This window comes from Neltuma alba, unplaced genomic scaffold (assembly GCF_004799145.2).
Source record: "Neltuma alba isolate B1F8T4 unplaced genomic scaffold, ASM479914v2 tig00012396_pilon, whole genome shotgun sequence".
Taxonomy (NCBI): domain Eukaryota; kingdom Viridiplantae; phylum Streptophyta; class Magnoliopsida; order Fabales; family Fabaceae; genus Neltuma; species Neltuma alba.
The window spans coordinates 192,599-215,690 of NW_021636890.1; the positions used below are offsets into that span (position 1 = coordinate 192,599).

Here is a 23,092-nt window from a genome sequence, read left to right on the forward strand (position 1 = left end):
TAGGAATGCTTGCTATTATCATTATTCTACTGAAAAACTATGTCAGCAATTTTTTTTTTAACCACTCCACTCGCGCCCTGCCTTTCCCCAAAAAACCAGAGACACACACGCAGAACACCCTCCCAAAAAAAAAAAAAAAACACCATCCAATTTGGAACTTCCGTAAACAAATTTCTTTGACTTGTACATTGTCGGGAATTCAAATAAATAACCTCAAGTATTTTAGTTGAAGTTATGACTTCGAATTTATATATGGATGCATGGGTTATGAAAAAATCAATTTGATTGCGAAAAAATTAAATAAAATCATATTTTTATATTTCTAAATTACTTTTTTTTTTCAAAGCCTGTGCCATGTAGCTCATCACCTTATTCTTCATAACATTGGTTTGTTACCCTTTTCTATAACAGACGCTGTCTGCTAACCATTCCCTCCCAAAGGCGCTAGGAAGTGAAGATAACGGGCAAAGTAATCTCACCGCAGTAAAACTTGAAAGTTCCAATTCCTGCAAAGCTCTGAACTCCTGTCAATATTTTCTAACACAAACGACGGCGAAGTGGGTAATTAAGTCTTCTTCAATTCCTAAATTTCTTGTTAACGGCAATGCAAGCAACATGCTTTATCATTGACATTACCTTTGACGTTCCCTCCTAATATCATGAAGCCTCCTTCGCGCCTAACCAAATTCCCGTAATTCTGGTCTGAGATCTGAGTCGCGGACCAGGACACGACAAATACTCATATGTCCCCAATCGTTTAAGCGCACCAACCGGAGATCGATCTGCACTCTAGCTCCATTGCTTCCTCTTGTAGGAGTTGATCTGTGGTAACTTCTCTTTTCCTGGATTGTTCTTGTTGCACTGTGTTTACCTGTAAATTGTTAATATCTCAAGAGGTTGTAGAGCTGTTTGCATGCTGGGTAATTGGCAAATTTGGGCCTTGATGCCTTCAGATGCATGGACTTTTATGTTTCTGTTGTTGTTCCTTGTTCCGGAATCGTGTGGGCAGGAAATTTTTTTGGTTTCATTTTCATGTGGATTTATTTTATGTGAAGCCTAAGTTTTTGAAGAATTGGCAATAAATTTGCTCCAACTGTATGGCATTTCAAAATTTCAACTTTTTTGTGTTTTATTTTCTGTGGACGGAACGCAAAATGGGTTGAGGTTGTTGGATTTGTATTTAATGGGTCCTCTGTTTCCATTTATTTCAGTTTCGGACTTACTAGGAAATTTAAAGTAAAGCAACTCGCTTCAAGAAGTCATATGAAGGAAAACTTTAACTTTTTCTTTGTTCAGAATTTTGAGCTATCTTAAGCATTATCATAAAGATTCCCTCCCTATTCCTTGAACTCTGTGAGGTTTAGTCTTGGGAAATTAGTAAGTTCGTTCCTTGCCCATTTGGGAGTTCTTGGATTCACTTGTTTTCTCCTCTCAGGGAATACAACTTTGGCTTCACAGATTGCCTTATAGCACTTCAGTCTCCACATTAACTTCCTCTCACATGTATTGTAGTCTTTGCCTTTTTGGCCTTAAGGAGAACAAATATTCCTTAGAACAACCAATGATTTTGAGTTTTTACATTGAAAGGAGGACCTTGGTAAGTTTTATTGATATGCTTCAAGTTTGGCTGACAATGTGAGCTTTGGTTGTGGTGGTTCAGATGCTATATTTTATGCCAACTTTCCTTTTTTATGTGCATGATACGATCCTTTATGCTTGTCTATCATTTGGTATTCAAACAATCTTTGATGAGCTTTAATGCGTTTCAATTTCTGTTCATTTTGTTTCAGAAACGAGCAGGGTCAACAATTTTGTCTAATAAGATTGTCGAATAACAGAGTTCTCATGAAATGAAGAGTTTAACCTCACCAATTCAAAGTGCTATGCCCTCTCCTCTTTTTCTATGGAGGTTTAAGGTTTGTTAATATATTCATTAATTCATCTGCCTGTCGTTCAGACCTTGTATGTCTGTTTGGTACCATATAAAACTTAAGTTACATGCTTACTAGGTTCAACTATACATAGAACTTTATTTGAGGGTCTTTCCTATTTAAAATGATATCTTTAGAGCAGCTCATTCTATAATATTTGATTGCCAAGAACTTTCTGTCTTGTATTTATTTAATCTCCAAATTTGCATTTGTTGCAGCATCTATGTTCGACTCCAGTGTTCCTCAGTCATGTTAGATGGGCTTAATCTCAACCTTATGGAAGAGAACTATAACCAGCTCACTTTTGGACTGATGTTGATTTGTTGATTTTTTTGGTCAAATTGATTATATTAATCTTTATGTTGATAGTGAATACCTTGCTTTAAAACTTATGTAGTTTGCTAACTTCTGTGATTTCTAAACCTACCTGATTGATTTTCTCAGGTGTTACTCTTTCTGACGTGGGGCTTTATTTGTTGTAAGGTTAGAGTTTGCCCCTTTTTGCTTTTGTAATATTATTGGTCTCCATGGATGCCAATGAGTTACTCTTGTGAAAAATCCGCTGTCATCAGTTTAACTATTTATGACCTAATACTCATCTAGTTCCTCCCTTTGCATCAGGTTGGATGGGATTCTGTCATGCGAATGGATGCAAATTTGCGAAATCTTTTTATATATGAGGCATTTTTGTATTATAACCCTCTTCTTCTTGTGGTGAGTTGAAGTTAATTATCCTGCATATGTTGTCTATTCAAAACATCGTACCTAATAAATTTAATTGTTATTATTACAGACTATGATGGTCTGGCTTTGGGGGGTGAACTTGTGGGTTTTTTCACAGTCCAATGTAAGCTATGCAAAAGTTTTTGATCTGGATCAAAACCATCTTACTCACAATGAAATATGGAAGGTACTCAGCTTCTTTTTCTTCAGTTTGGAGACAATGTGAATATCTCATATGAATACAACAACAACAACTAGCTAATGCAAGGCCAAATTAATTTGTCCTTTGAAGAAAGATAGTTTTTTATTTTACAGTAGATTGTAGGATTTGGAGCAAAGTTTCATGCCACTTTGATGATCTAATTGTATGAATATTCGAAATTATCTCAGCATATTGATATGCATTTGGATTGGATGTTTCCTTGTATGTTTCTGAAGTTGCTGGTTGCTAAACTTACTATGTAATTTGTAGTTTGACCTTGGCTTTGCAGAAAAAGTGAAATTCAGCAACAAGATAGTCACTGATGACAGTTATACATCCCAGCATTTTCCTATTCTCTAGAGATTGAATTTTCGAATATGACAAGATTGTTTTCTTTGGGTCTGTTTCTTTAGTTATTATTAGAACTGAACCATTTAAGAAAACAGATAATTCTTCTCTTATGTTCCATTTTCACCATAGCATCCTTTTTAACACTATCAGATGCTAACCCAGTCCTATATCTTATAGGTCAATGTTGCCTCACAGTTATGTGTGTACAGATGGGAGAGTACAGCCTTAAATTTATTATGTGCATGTTCATTCTGCAATATAATGCTTGTCTCTAGGTTTGGCAATAAGCAATATTGTTTAGCTATCATGTGACAATTTTATTCTGGTCGCTTCTTGAAAGCAATATCTCAAATTTTCTTTCATGCTGATTGCTTTAAAGGCGATGTTATGAACATTATGGAAGTAACATACTTGAAATGAATCTTAAAGGTTAGTGATATCTTTGTTTGAAATATTTATTAAAAATAGAAATAACTGATGTCGTGACAATAGTACCATTTGTTTTTAACCCCATTGGAATGCTAGCGCTATGGACATGTTATCTTGTTTTAACATTTGCTGCTACTCTGTATTTTATTTGCAGTGTAGTATATGGATGACAATCATTGTCCCAAGTAGCATGACTGCTTATCTCTATCTGTATTCTCATGGAGAAGTATCATTGGCTGCTTCACAACCAGTGTAATATCTGCTCTATCTCTTGTTTTGCTCGTAGCTTTCTCTCTTTTACTCTTGCAGTTAATTGAATTACATTTTTACTTAGATATTGCATTCATTTGCTTTTTCGTTGTTGTAAAACTATCAACCTTACTTGAAGAGGATTTGTTTTATCTGCCTGTTTTAGTCTACTTTTTCTTTCTGTTTCATAGATAATGCTTTTCGTTTTTTTAATTTTCTTACCGACTTTGGGCAGTTATTGATTATAATTTTGAAAAAAAAAAAAAATCAAACATGTTAGTTAATTTTTGAAGTAGCTAGAAATAAGTTTTCAAAGATATCAGCAAATTTTCAGTTTTAAGAAAATTTGTTTTTCTATGATATGTTCTGACTTTCTCATGCACATTTGCAGGTGCTTCTTTACATCTTTGTTGCAATAGTGTTGATCTTTCCCTTCGATATTTTCTATTTGTCATCTCGTTTCTTCTTCTTAAGGACAATGTGGCGGATAGCTTTCCCTCTACAGGTAAGCTTTTGTACTAATTTATACTTCTACAGTTAGAAGCGTAGATTTTGTCACAGCTTATCTGGTTCGAAAACCTGTCAAACAAGTAACAAACCTTCATGCTAGGTCATTGCATTTGTCTATGCTGGTAGAATATGAAATTTTGACTTTTTATCGGCCCTGTTCCCTTTATAAAGCACCTGCGAGATCCAATCTAGGTTTCCAATTTCTTAGTTTCTTAATGTGAATTTCTCATTCAAATGACATATAAATTGTTTAATGGGTTTTATATTTTTACGTTGTAACTAATTTTACTTGTTTGTAATGTATTTTTTTTTGTGTCATTTTCCTGTGAATGTCATTTTTGTAATGCCTATTTTGACCTGCACAGATAATGATCTTTTCAATTTCTCCATGCAGCCAATAACATTTCCTGACTTTTTTGTGGCTGATATTTTCACTTCCATGGCAAAGGTACAAAAAATAACATAATAGTTGCTTTCTTGGTGCTTTCCCCCCAAAGTATGCCATATCTCAAACGTCACCATTCTTCAATTTAAATACTTAGAGATTGTAAATTTACCCTTTTTTTGGGTCTATCTTGATGCCTTTTATGTTACTGAATGGGAGCTAACCTTTGCTTACAGGTATTTTCAGATTTGGAGCGCTCGGTTTGTAGAATGGTTAACAGACAGGTAATTAATATATCCTTTAAACTGATTGAGTTATTCTATGTTTTTCTTACAGTCTCTTGAGTTGAATCTATCTTTTAGGTTGATTTACCTTTTACTGTTGTTAGTCCAAGTATCCATTCCACATGTGTAAAACATCATCTATGATATATCCACCATTTTATCTTATTGTAGTGATCTGAAATTTAAACACATCTAATTATGTCATCTCTCCAGCATAAATATGCAATTTTACATGTGCATTTTCAATTTATCATTTATTCTCCCTCTCTTCATGCGGGCATTTATGAATCCGGTATAATCAGTGGTAAGCTGAGTGATACACAATTATTAGTTTGTCAACCATACAGTTGATTAAGCTTAAGCTATTAAGTGAAGGCATTTGGATGGTTTTATTATAATATCCAACACAATGCACTAGCTTCATGGAGAGCTCTTTGGAATTGAGTGCGGATAAGGCATGAGCATAGCATGAAACTCCTGAGTGCTATGGGCCTAATGCATATCAGCCAATAAGAGTGGCAGGAAATTTGGGAAAGTACACTAATTGTGGAGCCTGAAAGTTAAAAATTGGTGTATTTTTTGTTCTTCTCACCGGTTGTTATTTTCATTTGCTTTCAGCTATCTATACAAAATATAATGTTCACTAATGACATGCAATGTCTTTCTGGATGTTACTTTTATCAAAATCGCAAGGTTTATGGGGTGTTATTTCTTGCCCTGAAGAAGTACTTGACTCTTTGAATGTAAGCTTCCTTTTTTTCTTTTTTTTCCCCAAATTGATATTCAGGTTGCCACAATTGCATGGCTTGAAGCTGATTCTGTTTGTGGTAGCCATTCAAGTGCAATACCGATGGTACTCATGCTCCCTTATCTCTGGCGTCTATTACAGTGTCTTCGACAGTACAAAGATACTAAGGAAAGAACATGCCTTTTTAATGGTAATAGTTCTTGGTTACTTTTTCCCTTGTGCCTATAACTGATTAGCATACTTTTTCCTGGCTATACTTTCTTTCAATTTACCTTGGATTTTTTGAAGCTATAAGGATTTGGTTCAAAGCAAAGACTAAAGACTTAGCTTTTGAAACACTTTCTTTCAACAGATGAAATAAAAATTTTATTGTGTGCAAAAGCTAAGTTTTAATGGAATTCCCCCCGGCCCCCAAACAAAAAATCCTTTTGGCTCCATATGTATTTTGTATTCGCATCTGTATTTAATGCTGGTTTTTTATGAATATTATCTTGCCAAGTTTTCCAGACGAGGAACTTTATTTTATATTCATTGAGTGAGGTATTTTCCTAGTTTATAAGATTCTCTACTGTTTTGTATAGAATTTTACCATTATTTGCACATTTTATCTTTTTCTGCTAGAATCTTTTATTGCGTATTTGCATAGCACATAGTTTGATTTTGAATCTTTCAGTTTCCATTTAGATTAACGGTTGTAACTTTGGTATTCCCATCATACTCTTCCTCTAACTCCCATTATATCTGTTTTTCAGCATTGAAATATTCAACAGCTTTCCCAGTGATTTTTCTTTCAGCCCTTAAATATCATGTATTCCCTGAGAAGTGGACATCTCTTTATCGGCCACTTTGGCTTCTCTCGAGTGTTGTTAATTCTCTCTATTCATTCTACTGGGATATTACTCGAGATTGGGATTTAAGGTACCTCACATGTAATCTCTTCTTTCAGACTAGGAGCAGCAGACCTTGCAATTTTCGAAGATTTATAAATACTACAACTACTATTATTTTTTATGAACTTATGATGTAAAGAAATTCAGTTTTCTTGACTTTTAAGATAACTCGTGTTATAACCTACATTGAAGAAGGGAAGGGTGGTTGATCCATGCTATATGCCGGAAGTTGGTTTGAAAATAGGGGATAAGACTTAAATGGAATTCTTTCAATGCTTGATATTAAGCTCTCTCCGTTTGAGATGTAAGATACATTCATGTTTTACGGTTTAGCTGTGCCCTGTTGATTCACTGAACAAAGTTTTGCCATGTGCCATGATTCCGGACTAGATAGCAATATATGTGTTACAGTTTAGCTGTGTCCTATTGATTCACTGCACAAAGTTTCGCCATGTGCCATGATTCCATTGGACTAGATAGCAATCACTTGAAAATTGCAGCTGAATATGTCACATTTCATTTCATGTTAAATTCACTCTGCTTCACAAGCTATATTGAGATGCATTTTCCTTGTTTTACAGTAACTTTTCTCGCATATTCAGGTTCAACAAACCAACTCTGATTTCCAACCTGTTTTATGGGAGAAAATGGGTAAGAATGAGATCCATTTAGTTTCAACGGATTAGAAGGTCATGACTGTATTTGGCCCAACTTGGCTTGAACCCGCCTAAGGACCTTCTCAACTTTAGGTGGGAAAAGCATTATCATTTTGAGTAAATTTTGACTGTTCTCTTGATATGGGCGCTCATATCTATTAAGAATAACTTTTATTTTCAATGAAAGAAGAAATTTAGCCCATGTACATTGGCTAGATGGTAAGACAAGGAATTGGGTAAAAAAGAGCCATTTTTTCATCTTAAATGAAGGGAATCCGAATTCCTTAATCCTTATACCTAACCCTGTGTTAATTAGGCCTGGGCTCAAGTTTTGTAGGGTTTGGCATTGCTTGGAGTATGGTACTGCTTGGGAGAGATCCCTCCTTCTCACAAGTCTTGTTGTTTTTAACTTGCAGATATACTTTTGGGTAATTGGAAGCAACTTCCTCCTGCGCTGCTCCTGGACATATAAACTGTCTGCCCATCTTCGCCATAACTACCTGACAGTGTTTACAGTTACTGCTCTGGAAATGTGCCGGCGTTTCCAATGGGTGTTTTTTCGTGTAGAAAAAGAGTGGAATAAGATGACTCGGTCCAGTGTTCAGCTTACGGAAATCCCAAGAGAAGAGGAGAAGTTGCTGGGCTCTGACAATCATCAAGTATAGGGAGGCTGAGTCCCTCCAAATTTTGTCGAGATTTTCTTTAGATTCAACACCACCCCCTTTTTTTTTACTTCTAGGCTCAAGCGGTTGAGGCTTGCCTTGCATGAGAAAGGTGCATTCGTATTCCATTAATTTGATAGATATATAATATATGTAGGCTCATCATCGTAAAATTAGATATCAGTTCATTGCCATTGACTAGTGAAAATATACTTTCAATTTCAGCTTTAGTATATGAAGTTTCAATCGTCCAGAGTACTGGCAGGCTGTATTTTAAGACACTTTTATGTGTTATCATTTGGTTTATTTAAGAACTCCAAGGCATGCGAGCTTCGCTTCGCCCGCTGCAACAGAGTATCCTTCAATATATTCCCTTCATGTCTTAATATGTGATCAACTCTCACCGGAGAAAATATAATTCACGTGCTACCTCCGGTTTTTGGAGAAATTAAAGAAATTAGTTAAGTTTGTCTTTACTAGAATACCTTTGCTTATCATGTGTATTAGCTAAAACTACCATAATGAAATTTTTAACATGTGTAAATATTACAAAAAGTACTTTGATAAAAATAGACAAATATGAAAAATAGAGTAGATTGAAGTCTTATATTTAAGATAAAATTAAAAGCCAAACTAATTTTTATATTCAGGATGGAAAATAATATTAAACAAGGAAAGTATTATGTCCCACGAACGCGTATCCTCTTATGGCTTTAGGGGAAATCGAACAAAATCCTACCGGCACTTCAGATGATAAAATTAAGAGGAACAGACATGGCTGGGACTACTCGAAAGATACCCATTTAAGTGCGTAACGTGACTGGGTGGTGGGAAGTTAATAAGCAATGAGGCATCCCTTTCAAACAGGTCGAAAGCCACGAAAGAAAATAAAGTAAGAAGTCCAAAAAAGAAGGAAGGAAAAATCCAGATTCATCGCAATTAGATACGTAAAAGAAAAACTGAATATCAAAGGAAGGATTTGATCGCATACATATACTTTTTTATAACATACATACACCTTGAGATTCACTTTTATCACAGAGTAGGAACTGAACTTCACTTTGACGGATATTTCAAGTGCTATCTTAAACCAGAAAAAATCTCACTCCCACTGACAAGATCTTTGCACTATACCACGCCTCTTGAAATGTTCTTTTTCCCTACATATTTTGAGCTGATTTGATGAGATTTTCTAACCCTTTTTTTTTGTCAGCTGAGAGTTTCTCTAACTTCCCTACCAGTCCACTTACACGCTACTTGACTCGATGCCTCAAATGTAAATATCTTGAGAACAGGTCACGAAAAGTTAGGCCTGAAATTAAAGTGTCTCTTATTTGTCTTTTTATTTGCAGATATCAGGCTCCAATCGGCAGCCTTCCCACTTTCAGGATTACTCTAATGCCCTATGCTTTGGCACCACCCAGACCCAATAGAGGAGACTTTGATTGTTTTACAGTGACGTAAACAAATATATTGGCGGAAAAATTATATAAACAAATATGAATGTCTGATCCTACTTCTAATATAAGAGTTAATTAACTAATTTAAATAGATTTAAAAAGTTTGTTAAGCTAGTTATTTATAATAAATAGATGTTATCTGTTCTAAAATATTATTGTTAATCATGTGTTTAGCTAGAACTGCTATTTGATGGAACCTTTAACATGTACGGCTACTATACGAACTACGTTAAAAAAATAGATAAATATGAGAGACAACGTGAATCGGGATCTTATTTTTAGAACAAAATTGAAAATCAAACTAACTTTTATATTAAAGACTACAGATAGTACTTTTTTTTTAAAAAAAAATACTCATTCACTATTTCTTCTTCATTTCTTTCTTATTACGGATATTATGGGCAGTGATTTATTTACAGTAAAAAGTTTCAAAATCAATGAACACGAGTAAGTTTAATTCACTAATCTTATCCTCGTTTTTTTCGTTCCTCGTACTCAACGTTTATCATTTATTTGCCCGGAAAATGAGAGGAAAAAAAAAGATAAGAAATTTATTGTACGTACACAAATGACTTTCACTTTCATCTCCCGTTTTACATTTTGTTGCTAATTAATTACTTTCGTAATTGACCTTTTTATATCTTTTTAATATCCATCACCGTCTAATCAATCAATTAGGTCTTATTTTGAATTAACGTGTCAATGATATAATTATATTTATTTACCATAACCTTCATTTCTAGTAAAAACTTGATGAATTTAAAATTAACTAATTCGTTTCCCTTGTTTCTTAGAGTTAGTATATTAGAATAGAAAATAGGCAAGGACTGATCAATTCTTAAAAATGAGAATATTAATTTTATCATTATAAGATTGAGAAAAAAATGTAACTGGAGCAAAAATAAAATAAGATAAATTATTTAATTTCAAAGAACAAAGCTAGATTGAACAAAACACAATGCCCCTATAAATTTTGAATCATGTGCAGATAATTTCTGAATTTATTTGACAATATATTCTATAAACTTTTTAATTTGCGCATATGTCTAGCTCGTGTTAAGTAGCACGTCAATGATAGTGCGCTTTTCTTTTCCTGTGCAAATAAGCGTCTTGAACATTTGAATCACTTTCATAAACTTAACTTGATTCATCATCATATTACATTTTATTGGTAAAAAATGGATTAGTCAACAATAAAATAATTGTTTTGCATAAATCTTCAAATTTTGGAGAGATTCGTTATCAATTTTTACATATTAAAAATATTATTTGCTCCTCGCATAACCAAAAATTGAGAAGTTCAAGCGGGACTTGGAAGAAAAAGTTAAGACTACAATCCACTTTGAGAAATATCATATTGAATTCTTCTGATTTTATTTATTAATCAATTCCCACGTATTTGATCATAATCAAGAAAAATTTTAAATCTTATTAACTTTATTAAAATTTAATAACTTTTTAATTTATCCCTCCTTAGTATGTACTTTTTTTAAAAAAGAAAATTAGTAAATAACAGTAAAACAGTACAAAATACTCTTCTCTTTTTATTTATAAGTCACTTTCAACATATTTCCCGTAGATCAAAAAAAACTTTAAATTTCGTTAACTCTTATTTAAAATTCAGTGATCTTTTAACTTTATTTCTATTCAATATATATTATACCTAATATAAAAAAAATCAACATGATAATAAATTAAGGGTAAAATTGTATATTTATACAAAAAATTTCTATTACTATCTTACAAATAGAAGTAAAAAATATCTTATCTTTCTTATCCACAGGAATACTAATAAATATGGTCCCTTTCTGAACGAATAAATGAATCATCGGGGCACACTTTTTCATCCGCTAATAGCGGCGCAGCAGCATGAACCCGCCGAGTGGCCACATGCACAAACATCCGAAGATTCTTTAAAGAACCAAAATTGTGGGAAAAGGTGAGACCATATGCATTTTCAATATTTATTGGTTCTTTTATCTTATTTATAAGACAGAAAAAAATATTTTTTTAGTTCTATTTATAAGGTATTAAAAAAAAAATTTGTATGAATATATAACTTTACTCTTCATTTATTATTGTGTTGATTTTATTTAGATGAGGTATAATGTATATTAAATAAAAATAAAATTAAAAATTATTGAATTTTAAATAAGAGTTAATAAAATTTAAGATTTTTCTTAATCTATCTAAAACATACTGAAAATAATTTATAAATAGAATAAAAAGAGTATTTCAAATTCGGATAACTTCGCCCAGAAAGCAGATTATTTGATGTAAATTCAAATATCATATCATGGTTATAGGACCTGAGAACTGAACCCCCCATTAAAAACCGAATATAATACATTGAATATTTAAAAAACAAATTCCCAAAATTATCCCAACAAAGTAGACCTTTTAGTAAGTATTGGTCCTTTAAAGCAGCATCCTATCATGTGTTGACGCGAAAAGGTCTACTTTTTGGGACTTTCTCTGTTTACGCCTGATCGTTACGCCAAAGAGAGAGAAGGGGGGGGGGGGGGATTTTATTTAATTGTGTATATTAATTAGAATTATTATTTAATAAAATTTTAATATATGCAACTATTATAATAATTATTTTTTTAAAAAAGATAAATTTAAAAGACAAAATAAATTAGAATTTTATATTTACGATTAAATTAAATATTAAACTAACTCTTATATTACTTTCGGTCCGTAATATAAAAGAGAATTGACTGATTTAAATAGATTAAATGAGTTTGTTAAGTTAGTTATTTGTAATAAATAATATCTCTAGTCCGTAATATATTATCTGATTTGATTTTTATTTTAGTCTTAAATATAAAACCTCAATCCACTTTGTTTTTTATATTCGTCTATTTTTTCCAAGGTACTCCTTATAATAATGATAATTCTAACTAATACACTTGATTATCAAAGATATTCTAGTAAAGACAAATACTATTTATTACAAATAACTAATTTGACCAGTTTTTTTAATCTACTTAAATTAGTCAACTAACTTTTATATCAATGTCAGAGGTAGTAGGTACTCCTCCGGTCCTTAATATAGGACCCAATTTTTGAGTTGGTTTTGGTCCTAAATATAAGACCCATTTCTCATATTTATCAATTTTCTCTAAATTACCCCTATAGATACTTCCTCAACCATAATTAAGTAAAAGAGAGAGGGGGTATTAAGAAAAATGATTATGGTGTTTTAGGAAAAATGTGTCAATTTTCTTATAATTAACTAACTTACCTAACTTCCTTAATCTAATCAAATTAGTTAAATGGGTCTTATATTAAGGACCGGAGGAGTATTATTTTTCCCAAAATACTCTTGCTAACTATGTATATTAGTTATAACTATTACTTCATAAAATATTTAACATATACAACTACCACAACAACTACTTTAGAAAAAATGAATAAATATGATAAACAAAGTGGATTGAGATTTTATATTTATGACCAAATTTAAAGTTATACTAGTTATTATATTAAGGACAAGAGATAGTAGTGCTTTATATAAAATACCACATCATAGATAACCAATTTGGGGATATTAAAAAAATTAGGTAAAATGGTTATTTGTCATAAATATGCATTGATCTTTCTAAATTATTCTCTTCAATTACTTGTATTAGATTATTAAAATTATCCTTTTGGTAAAAACCCTTTACAATTAATAAGAATATTTTAGAAAAAACAGAGAAATAAAATAGATTGAGATATTACATTTAAAGCCAAATCTATCCCAAACTAATTCTTATATTAAGCAATAAAATAATTAAATAGTGAGACTTTGAATGCTGAACATATTCACACAATTCCATATAAAGATTAGAGAGTCACATGTTCCTAGCCTGCAGAAGGGGAATTTAGATTCTTTCTGTAATAAATAAAATAAAATGACATCTTAAAATAAAAAGGTTAAATTGTAACATAAATTTTCAAGACCAATGCGGCGTCATTTTTCTAAAATAATTTACCTGCGTTTTATCAAAAAAAAAAAATTTACCTGCATTTCTTTCATTATTAATATTATTTTTGTCCTTTCACCAAAAATAATGGCTTACCCGTTAGTGTGGATGGGGATACTTTTTTGTCAAAAAAAAAATGTTGCTGTTAAATTAAACTGACAGTACTCATGTTTTGAAAGATTATGAGTCATACTACTCACAGTTAATTGAGAAAATTTTAAAAAAAAGCCTTTAACAAGATTAAAAAAATAATTAGATGAAAATCAAATTATAATTTTATGACATATAAAATAAATATATAATAAGAGTTTTATCTCCGTTTGTTTGTATACTTTCGGCAAAAGCAAACCCCATGGAACAAGGAGAGAAATACGAGCGAAGTGAAAATTTTAAAACCTTTTTAATTAAAAAAATACGTCTGAATAGGTTACATCTAAAGTTAATTAGCACACTACACATGACAATAACTTCCGCAGAAGAATCTTATAATCAAAAGCCGCCACCTGCAACAAAAACATACGATATTGATGGTAGCCTATCATTATCTCTGTGACCTAAGTCTCTAGGCATGCTAACTCATCAGGATCATTGTCCCGCGTAGATTATATTCTCTTTGAGAGGCAAGGAATATGCCCCTCTTTGAGATTTTGATTATGCGTGTGAGGAATAATATATACAGGGATGTGTATATATGGTCTATATAACAGGGATCTATATGTCTACGTGTTACTAGAATTAGCTCAGAGGTAACGAAAACACATGGTGCTCCAGCCTCCAGGACAACATCAAGATAAACCATCAGCTCTGATTTTGTGGGATATGAGAGTTTATTTCACACACACAATAATTATCCTATTTGCCCCCGCTTTGTCGAGTCTTGAATTGGCGTCATACTTGAGGGTGTACCGCTCAAGTAAGATTTAGGGACTTTGTATTTGATTATTCTATCTCCGGTTTTAAATATAAGAGTTAGTTAACTAATTTAAAGATATTAAGAAAATAAACTAAATTAGTTATTTATAATAAATATGTATTATCTTTTCTAAAATATCCTTACTAATCAAGTGTGTTAGATAGAACTACTATATTAGAAGGACTATCTTGAAAAAAAAAATACGAGAGACAAAATAGATTAGGGTTTTATATTTACGACTAAAATAAAAATCAAATAAAGTTCATATTAAGAACCAGAGCTAGTATTACTTATTTTATGTATTATTTAGTTTTAACGAATGATTTTTTTTCCTCTTATGGAGTGTTTAGAAGATTGATATAAATACACGATTTTGCTTCTTTGCATGCTGCCCACTGAAAATGAAACCACGTTAAAATTTATTCAGATATCAATGGAAGATTGATACTATTTATTATTTAGATGATCCAAATGAAATAATATACTGAACATCATCGTCGGGTATATACCACATCCGGATCACATTATAGCAGAGTAGACAAAAGCCAAGGTGGCCACTTACCAAAAAGGCAATTAAAGTGTTTCTATAAAGAAATGATAAAGTTGTTTACCATAACATAAATAAAAATAGAGAGCGAATGGAAGAGGGTTGTGGATGGATGTGCGTGGCCTTTTCTTGCTTTTAAAAGCCAAGTGGCTGTTAATCTGACCTCTGCACTTACTCTGCCATCGACTTAATTTTTGCTGTGAAGAATTAGTGGTGCTCACTATTTTTTTTTAGTTGTTTTCATTCAGATCAATGGAGCATATTTTTATGATGATTAAAATGACGTAAAAAATATGCATATATATATGGCCAAATTTGATCTTATTGTGTAATAATGCATAATACATTGTGAATTCTAAGGGAATGCATTTCATAAAGAGAAAAATACTCTTCCAGTTCCTAAGATGTCATTGGAGGGAATTGAAGAGTTGGATTTAATTACAAATATAAGATTTTTTTGTCACATTTATTATAGAAATTTAAATTAACTATCTTTTATATTAAACATAAGAGTGTGGATTTCTATATATTACAGCATCGAAATCGGAATTGGATAAAAATCATATTCATGCAAAATGCTTCGGATGAAAATGGTGCCTGAGAAGAAACCCAGCATAACGGTAGGGAGTTGTCTGTAGCGGAGGGGGGTGCGTGCGTGGCAGCTTGTGAAGCCATCCGTACGGAGGCAGAAGGCCAGACATCACGTGCCTGATACTCTTTTATATTGCGACCCCCCCGCGCTTTCTTCCGCTGGCACTGCTCGTGCTCTTTCTGTGTTTCCCTTTTCATTTCATTTGATTTCATTTATAACCCTTCTTTTTCTTCAGATAATGGAATGAATGCTGTTACTCGCTTTTAGCTTCTCATAGGGGCACTCTTCTGTTTTAGCCTCTGCATCTTCATGAGCTCTGCTGTTTCTGCTTCGCAAACTTCATGAATGACCCCGCACCTGGTACCGCCATTTCATTTCAATCTCTCTCTCTATATTATACAGCCAAGATAAGATGTGTAGTATATGAATACATAGGCTAAGTACTGTACAGAATTCAATTCGCATTTCTATCCATTGCATTCACTACAAAACCCGGGTTTTGTTTCTGGATTTCGACTCGGTATTGGTGTCTCTCTCCCCCTGATTTGTGGAATTGCCTTGTCCAGTTAAATCTTTCCTAGTGTTGAGCTAGTCTGTGAAGAGTTAAGGTTCATGTAGTCTTCTCGAGAATATTGACAAATAATATTCTTTAAATGTGCACGGGGACGATGAACTTGAACTCCTGCAACTTCCACCCATGATTCTTACTCACAATGATGAATCATCTGTTCTTGGAAACTAACGATTGGGCGGCATGTTTTACGTGAGATTATGATTGCCATTTTGGGAATGTATTAAACATAGATGCGCTATCAATTTAGTTCTTTCCCTTTTCTCCACCCTGACTAAGCGAGACATGGCGGGTTTCGAGGAAAATAAAATATTTCACAAATGAAGAGTTGAGAGTACTTGTGTTCTACAGCGGTCTTCTTTTTGTTTATCATTTTTCTGTTCATTATTATTAGTTTTTTTGGGGACCACTGAAAACTCGATGCTTTTGGTTGATTTTTACAGATATCCTAACTGAGATTAATCTTTTGCTTTCAGCTGTAATCCATGATATTGTTGCGTTGGAAATCTTCGTTCCTTTTCTGGCCAGCCGATTGAAATATTGACATTAAAGAAGAGTAAACAACTATCGTTACCGGGTTTCTCGTTCTGTTTGAACAAACATTTAAAGCTTCAACAGTTTGAGGTAGTGGTCGGTAAACAGAGCAACTTTCGGAATATGGTTGCCTTCGGGAAAAAGTTGAGAGAATCACAAATTCAAGAATGGAAAGGGTATACATCTACGACTAACAATAAGAAAGCCCTGGATAGCGTGTATTTTTTTTCCATGGCTTCATTTGTTTAAACATGTTTTGATGGCACTCCTTATCCCAATAAGTTTCATTTCCCTCTCTCTTGCTAGGAGGACCACATGCTGAATTCATGGAAAGTTTGCTTGTGCTCCATAAATTTTCCATGAGAATTGTCTCATCAAATTACATTCTCTTGATCCTGCTTTTAAAATGTCAAGATGGTCCTTCTAGGGTTGCCAATTTGACTGGATTCATCGTTAAAAGGTTTCTATGGGATAAGAATATAAGCTTGAAAGTATACTATCAATTACTTTTGTTTAAGCGAGATACTTATCCTTTAGCCAGTCCCTTCTGAAACGAACAAACTAGTAACTTTTAACATCGTCCAACTTAATAGAATTTATTGGTGATATATTCGAAAGTACCTTCTAGTTTGAGCCTTTAAAGAAGGATTACTCTCAATATTGGTGCTGCTATTGATTCTGCTATATTTTATAAATATACGAAACTCTTGATCTTGATGACCTTTATTTCTTTGGCACGTGACGTTGTTTGTCCGTTTGTCTATTGCTAACGGTAGGAATTCTTATATGAAATTGAAAATCATTTTCTAATAAGATGCTTTTAATTATTTTCAGACATTATATCAACTATAAGTTGATGAAGAAGAAAGTCAAGGGATACGTGGAACAGATTGAGGTTGGAGCACAAAATCGCCATAATGTTCTGAGAGACTTCTCAATGATGCTAGATACTCAGGCAACTATTCTGCGTTAACATTACTCCCATTTGTAGGACTAGTGTGTGAAAAATAGTTCTCAATAGTGGGGTTTGTAGTACGTAGTCCCTTATTTGCATCACAAAGTAGACCTTTTTTTGGGCCTTTAGTTTTTTGGTAGTTGTCATAAAAGACACGAGATGAACTTCAGGTGATTCGTCGCGGTACATTGGCTACTTATGGCGATGCAGAATAAGCGAGCATGCCATTTTTCTCGTCATTCTTATATGACATGGAAAATAATGCAATATATCCATTAATATATGCTTGTACCTATTCTGATATCCCTAAACTTCGAAGTGAGTCTATAATAAGCTAGGGGTGAGACTTTGCTTTTATGTTGAGGGATGGAAAGCTTATCAAGTCCGAAGTCTGTGCTTAATAATTCCATTTTAGAATGACTATGAAATTTTTGAGTCATATTTTCTTCTCAAAATTTCAGATTGAAAAAATAGTTCTATTTCTGCTTGAACAACAAGGTCTACTTGCGCATAGGCTGTCTGATATTGCACAGCAGCATCATGCTCTTCTACAGCCGCAAAATAATTTGAACGTGTATCACCTCCAAGAATTGTACACAGAGGTTGGACGGGATCTTTTAAAGCTTCTTTTCTTTGTAGAAATGAATGCTATCGGCTTGAGAAAGATCTTAAAAAAATTTGATAAGCGGTTTGGCTATAAATTCGCTGACTATTATGTCAAGACACGTGCAAATCATCCTTACTCTCAACTACGACAGGTTTTCAGACATGTGGTAATGCCCTTAATCCTTAACAATATCTATTTTCTAAGCTTAATTCTATGTGGTTAATATTATTCCATTTTCTCTGCTCCATATTGTATGAAACAAAATCTTTTTCTTCTTTTGTTTTTGTTTCATTCATGTAATAACTTCTTTGCAGGGTATTGGAGCCATAGTTGGAGTCTTATCCCACAATCTTGCAGATCTTCGGGACTTACAACAGCGTCAAGGACGCTACATATCAATATATGATCAGCCTTCTTATTCTCACTTGGTTTTCTCTCATGTCTATTACATGCATTTTATTGTTAACTCCTGAATCATTGAAGAACCGATCCCTTGAATCTTAACAATCTTTTAACTTCTGCAGGATCCTGTCCTTGATTCTATAAAAGTGGCCGTAGAAAGATTATCAAACTCAACAACTTTCCTTCAGTTTTTGGGAAGACATGCTTTTATCATGCAAGAGGAGCTGCCATCACCATCTGAAGACCATATTGAAGATGAGAGTCAAAGATATCACTTCATGTCACTTCTTCTAAACTTGGCGAGCACATTTTTGTATATGGTCAACACATACATAATTGTTCCTACCGCAGACAACTACTCTTTGAGCCTCGGGGCTGCAGCAACCGTTTGTGGTATTGTCATTGGCTCAATGGCTATGGCACAAATGTTTTCTTCTGTTTATTTCAGTGCGTGGTCTAACAAATCATATCGGAGACCTCTCTTGATAAGTAGCATTCTTCTTCTTGTGGGAAACACCCTGTACGCATTGGCTTATGATCTTAATTCAATATCAGTTCTTCTGATTGGACGTCTTTTCTGTGGGCAAGTATTTCCTATCGCTCAGTATTTCAAAACTTATAAATGTAAATATTGTGTTTTTATAGCAAAAGATGCAGCAAATCTTGATTATACTTCAAATAGTTTGCATGATACAGTTGCATTAACTTTAAACTTGTCCTTGAAGCATTCAACAGTTGGCATTCGATTTACTTTTCTTTCTTTAATTTCTTAACCATGGCATAGACTTTAAAAGAACTCATCTCTCTAATTCACCTCGAAATTAATATAGAAGTCTTTTCATTAACAAAGTAGTGCTTTGAAGCAAGACCCTTGATATAATTTAAATATGACAAGTATGAGCAGAATTAATTCCACGAACGCTTTTGTGACCTTTGTAGCTAAATATCCTGGACGGGAAGCACAGTTCACAGTAAGTCGACCTTCTTAATTAATAGACCCTAAGATGTAGGAGTATTGAAAAGGATACCATGTATTAGATGAAAATGTACATAGCTATATTCGGGAAGCAGTTCTTAAACAGGTTTCTCTCTCCACATTTTATCGTTTTCAAAACAGCAAGGTTTCATGTTTTTTTCTCCCAGGTATGAGTAGGAGAATAAGTGTATTCGCATGGTCTATGCCGTAATTGTCTTTGAACATGATAAAAATTTTGGGTTTAATCATATCAATGTGGTTAGTATATTGACATTTCAGGTTAGGTTCTGCAAGAGCTGTTAACAGGCGCTATATCAGTGATTGTGTACCATCGAAACTTAGGATGCAGGCATCCGCAGGTTTTGTTAGTGCAAGCGCTCTGGGAATGGCATGTGGTCCAGCGCTTGCCTCTTTATTACAGACTAATTTTAGCATTTACAAATTCACAATGAACGAAGAGACTCTGCCAGGGTGGGTCATGGCTCTCGCATGGCTTCTTTATCTACTGTGGTTGTGGATTTGTTTCAGGGAACCCCCACACCATGAGAAAGGCAACCTTGAGGCATATCAAGCCAATCCTGGTATTTCAGTTTATTTGTTATGTTTTGCATTGTTATTTCAAGATCAGTGTTGTGTTCAAAACGGATCTTTTGAAGTATCATTTTGGTGAAGCTCCTGAAGTGCTGCTTTTTTTGTTTGAAAAATGTTGATATTATATAAGAAAATCAATTAATAAAATAAAAATTCAGTTATGTGAGGTGTACTTCGGGGCACTTTAGCAATCAAAGACTTAGGGGGATCTTTATGCTAACTACCCTCATGTTGATAATTCATTTTTTGCCCTGGCAATATCGATCGGTTATAATAGAAAATCTGGCGCTGTTTTTCTGATTATTGAAAGGTTGGTCTTGCCAGCGGCCAACATCAATTCAATATGTCAACCAAACTTTTACGTACATTTTTTTTCCCGCTTTTTGTGATTACGTCCTTATGTTTTTAATTTTTATGTATCATTCTTAATCAATTGATTCTACGATATTCTTTCTATTGGCACAGTTCCAGTAATACATGTTGCAGTTGATGCACAGCCATTAATAATGAATTCAGGAGCTACGGAGCAAGATGAAGTCGGAGAAGAAGAAGAAAATGATGGTTCTGAAGAAGTTCAGAAACCTGCCTCTTCTATTGTGGCAGCGTATGGGTTACTCACACCATCAGTTAAGGTAAGGAGCCAATAATGACTTCTATTGCCGTGAAATAATTTCTATCACGTCGTTCCACTTTTTACCTTGATTCCAAATGTTTCATTTATATCAAAATGAAGTCTGACTCAGTCTTCTTCTCTAACTGTAAAATTTATTATCAGGTTCAGTTATTTGTTTATTTTATGCTCAAATATGCAATGGAGATTGTACTAGCTGAATCGAGCGTTATCACCAGTTACTACTTTTTTTGGTCAACCAGCAAGGTTGCCATTTTCCTTGCATGCCTCGGCCTTACTGTACTTCCTGTAAACATAGTTGTTGGAAGCTATATCAGCAATATATTTGAAGAAAGGTGATCCTTCAAGTATTACGAAGTATTCTGTTCTGGAACAATATACCTGAGAAGTCTACTATCTCAATCTGATTAATCTTCCCTCCTTTTTCTTGTTTCTTCCATCTTTAATTTTTCCTTTTCCGGTTGGCTTTTACTTGCAGGCAAGTTCTATTGGCATCAGAAATTATGGTTTGCTTTGGACTAGTCCTAAGCTTCCATTTTTTCATCCCTTACTCAGTGCTGCAATATGTCGGCTCAGCCCTTATCACGTTTGTATCTGCTGAAGTTCTTGAAGGTATTTTTCTTTCGTTCTATGTGACCAAAAAGTTCGTAGTTTAAAAAGTACTAAAGGCACAAGTTGACTGCAAGTTTGCTTTACCGGACTCTGATTGCTCCGGCTTGGACTATGTGGTGACTGATTTTATTTATCTATCTCCAAATCCAAATATTATTGTAGGCATGAACTGATAGCATGCTTGGTCACAGTTGAATTGGTTTTGGTCGTATAATGAAGAGTGCAACGATGAGATATGCATCCCACATAATTTTTTTCGTCATTGTCTTTCCAAATGCAAGAATTGTAAAATGTAAAGGATCCGATTTCAACACCCATAGTCTGCGACTGGGATTCCATTATGAGATTTATATGAATTTTGTGATCTCCATGAGTCAGCTCTTGGATGTAACTGTCCAAAAGGTCATATCATATGCCGTTAGCTAACAAGTTGGTGTGACATGTAAGCAGTATAACATATTGTGCCTACTTCTGAAGGTGAAATCTGTGCCCTGAACATGAATTGCATATTTTTAACATGATCAAATTCAGGAGTGAACCTCTCACTTCTATCAAGGATGATGTCGTCGAGGCTTTCGAGGGGGACATTCAACGGAGGATTGCTGTCAACCGAAGCCGGAACTCTAGCCCGGGTAGTTGCAGATGCAACGATAACAATGTCGGGGTATTTGGGTGAGAGCAATCTCTTGAACGCCACCTTACTTCCGGCTCTTCTCATCTGCATCTCGTCCATTGTTGCAACCTCCTGCGCCTACAACTCACTCTACTAGTTAGTCTTTAGCTTTTTCTTTAGTTTCCTCCCGGCAATATGGCCTGTATATACTCGTAATGTGAACTTGTCTTTAATCAGTAGTGAGAAAGGATCTGCATTAGCCAGTTTCAGCAGTAGAGGCATGAAATATTAGGTGGTTTGGCAACCTGAAGTTTAATGTTGGCCGATAATAAAACTTTTGGTCTTTCAAGTTCAATTTTATCAATCAAGTCTCAAAGTTCCACACACAAATTTATATTCTTACTTGATCTTATGGAACCAACCCTCTTTTCTGTAATCCATGAAGATGTTGTCATCTTTAAATTAATTCACATTCCTACAAACCATAAAAAGTAATTATGTATAATTATGAATCGCCTTCGCTAAATCATTAGCAATCAGCACATTTCTAAAACCCCCACTAGATATTAGTCCTGCAGAGTCAATCCATCACACGAGGCCATTGAGACTCATCAGCATGAGGTCGAACGCAATTCATATCAGAACGTATATTTGGAAATTAACATTTCCTCTCCTTTGTCAGCCTTCCATGATACTCCACTTAAGCACATAGAAATCGGACTGTCCACCTTGCGTGTCCCTGTTCATCAAAAAGCTTTGAGTAAATGCTCTTTGAATCCTAAATGTAATTATATTATAAAGTAAGTCTTACATTTAAAATTAGAAGAGTACTAAATAATACTCTCAATTTACTAAAAGTATGTTTAGCAACTACTGAATTCATGATTTTAAAATTAAAGCAAGTCATTATATGCTTCTTCTGCTAAAATTACCCTTTTTTTAACATAAAAGTAAACATATACTCTACCAAAATAGTCGGGGAAAAATTACCTATGACATTAGCATTAGTAATACTCGCATATCAATCCATATTAATTTTGATATCCGCACAATATAATACAAATTTACAAATTATTGCTAATATGGTTTATTGGCTC

General features: G+C 33.7%; 2 protein-coding genes across 7 annotated transcripts; both read left to right on the forward strand.

The window, feature by feature from the left end:
• The first annotated feature begins 448 nt into the window (after positions 1-448).
• On the forward strand, positions 449-8,340 carry LOC114726584 (SPX and EXS domain-containing protein 1). 6 transcript variants are annotated; one of them, XM_028913189.1, is made up of 14 exons: positions 455-827; positions 1,436-1,597; positions 1,791-1,916; positions 2,376-2,414; positions 2,553-2,645; positions 2,725-2,841; positions 3,791-3,886; positions 4,277-4,390; positions 4,790-4,843; positions 5,017-5,064; positions 5,852-6,002; positions 6,565-6,730; positions 7,284-7,353; positions 7,775-8,340. In XM_028913189.1, exons 3-14 carry the CDS (start codon positions 1,851-1,853, stop codon positions 8,021-8,023), a joined length of 1,263 nt encoding a protein of 420 aa, XP_028769022.1. In that variant the 5' UTR covers positions 455-827; positions 1,436-1,597; positions 1,791-1,850; the 3' UTR covers positions 8,024-8,340. The 6 variants fall into 6 exon arrangements, with proteins under 6 accessions (XP_028769026.1, XP_028769024.1, XP_028769025.1 ...); XM_028913191.1 differs by lacking the exon at positions 1,436-1,597 and having other exon boundaries at positions 450-827; positions 6,607-6,730; XM_028913190.1 differs by lacking the exon at positions 1,436-1,597 and having other exon boundaries at positions 453-827; positions 7,305-7,353.
• A 7,445-nt stretch (positions 8,341-15,785) lies between these two features.
• Positions 15,786-22,385, forward strand: LOC114726586 (SPX domain-containing membrane protein At4g22990). The gene is made up of 11 exons (XM_028913197.1): positions 15,786-15,863; positions 16,551-16,784; positions 17,443-17,563; positions 18,025-18,336; positions 18,485-18,598; positions 18,695-19,155; positions 19,828-20,129; positions 20,605-20,771; positions 20,915-21,105; positions 21,249-21,382; positions 21,914-22,385. The coding sequence occupies exons 2-11, from the start codon at positions 16,732-16,734 to the stop codon at positions 22,150-22,152; spliced, it is 2,094 nt and encodes a 697-aa protein (XP_028769030.1). The 5' UTR covers positions 15,786-15,863; positions 16,551-16,731; the 3' UTR covers positions 22,153-22,385.
• The last annotated feature ends 707 nt before the right edge of the window (positions 22,386-23,092 follow it).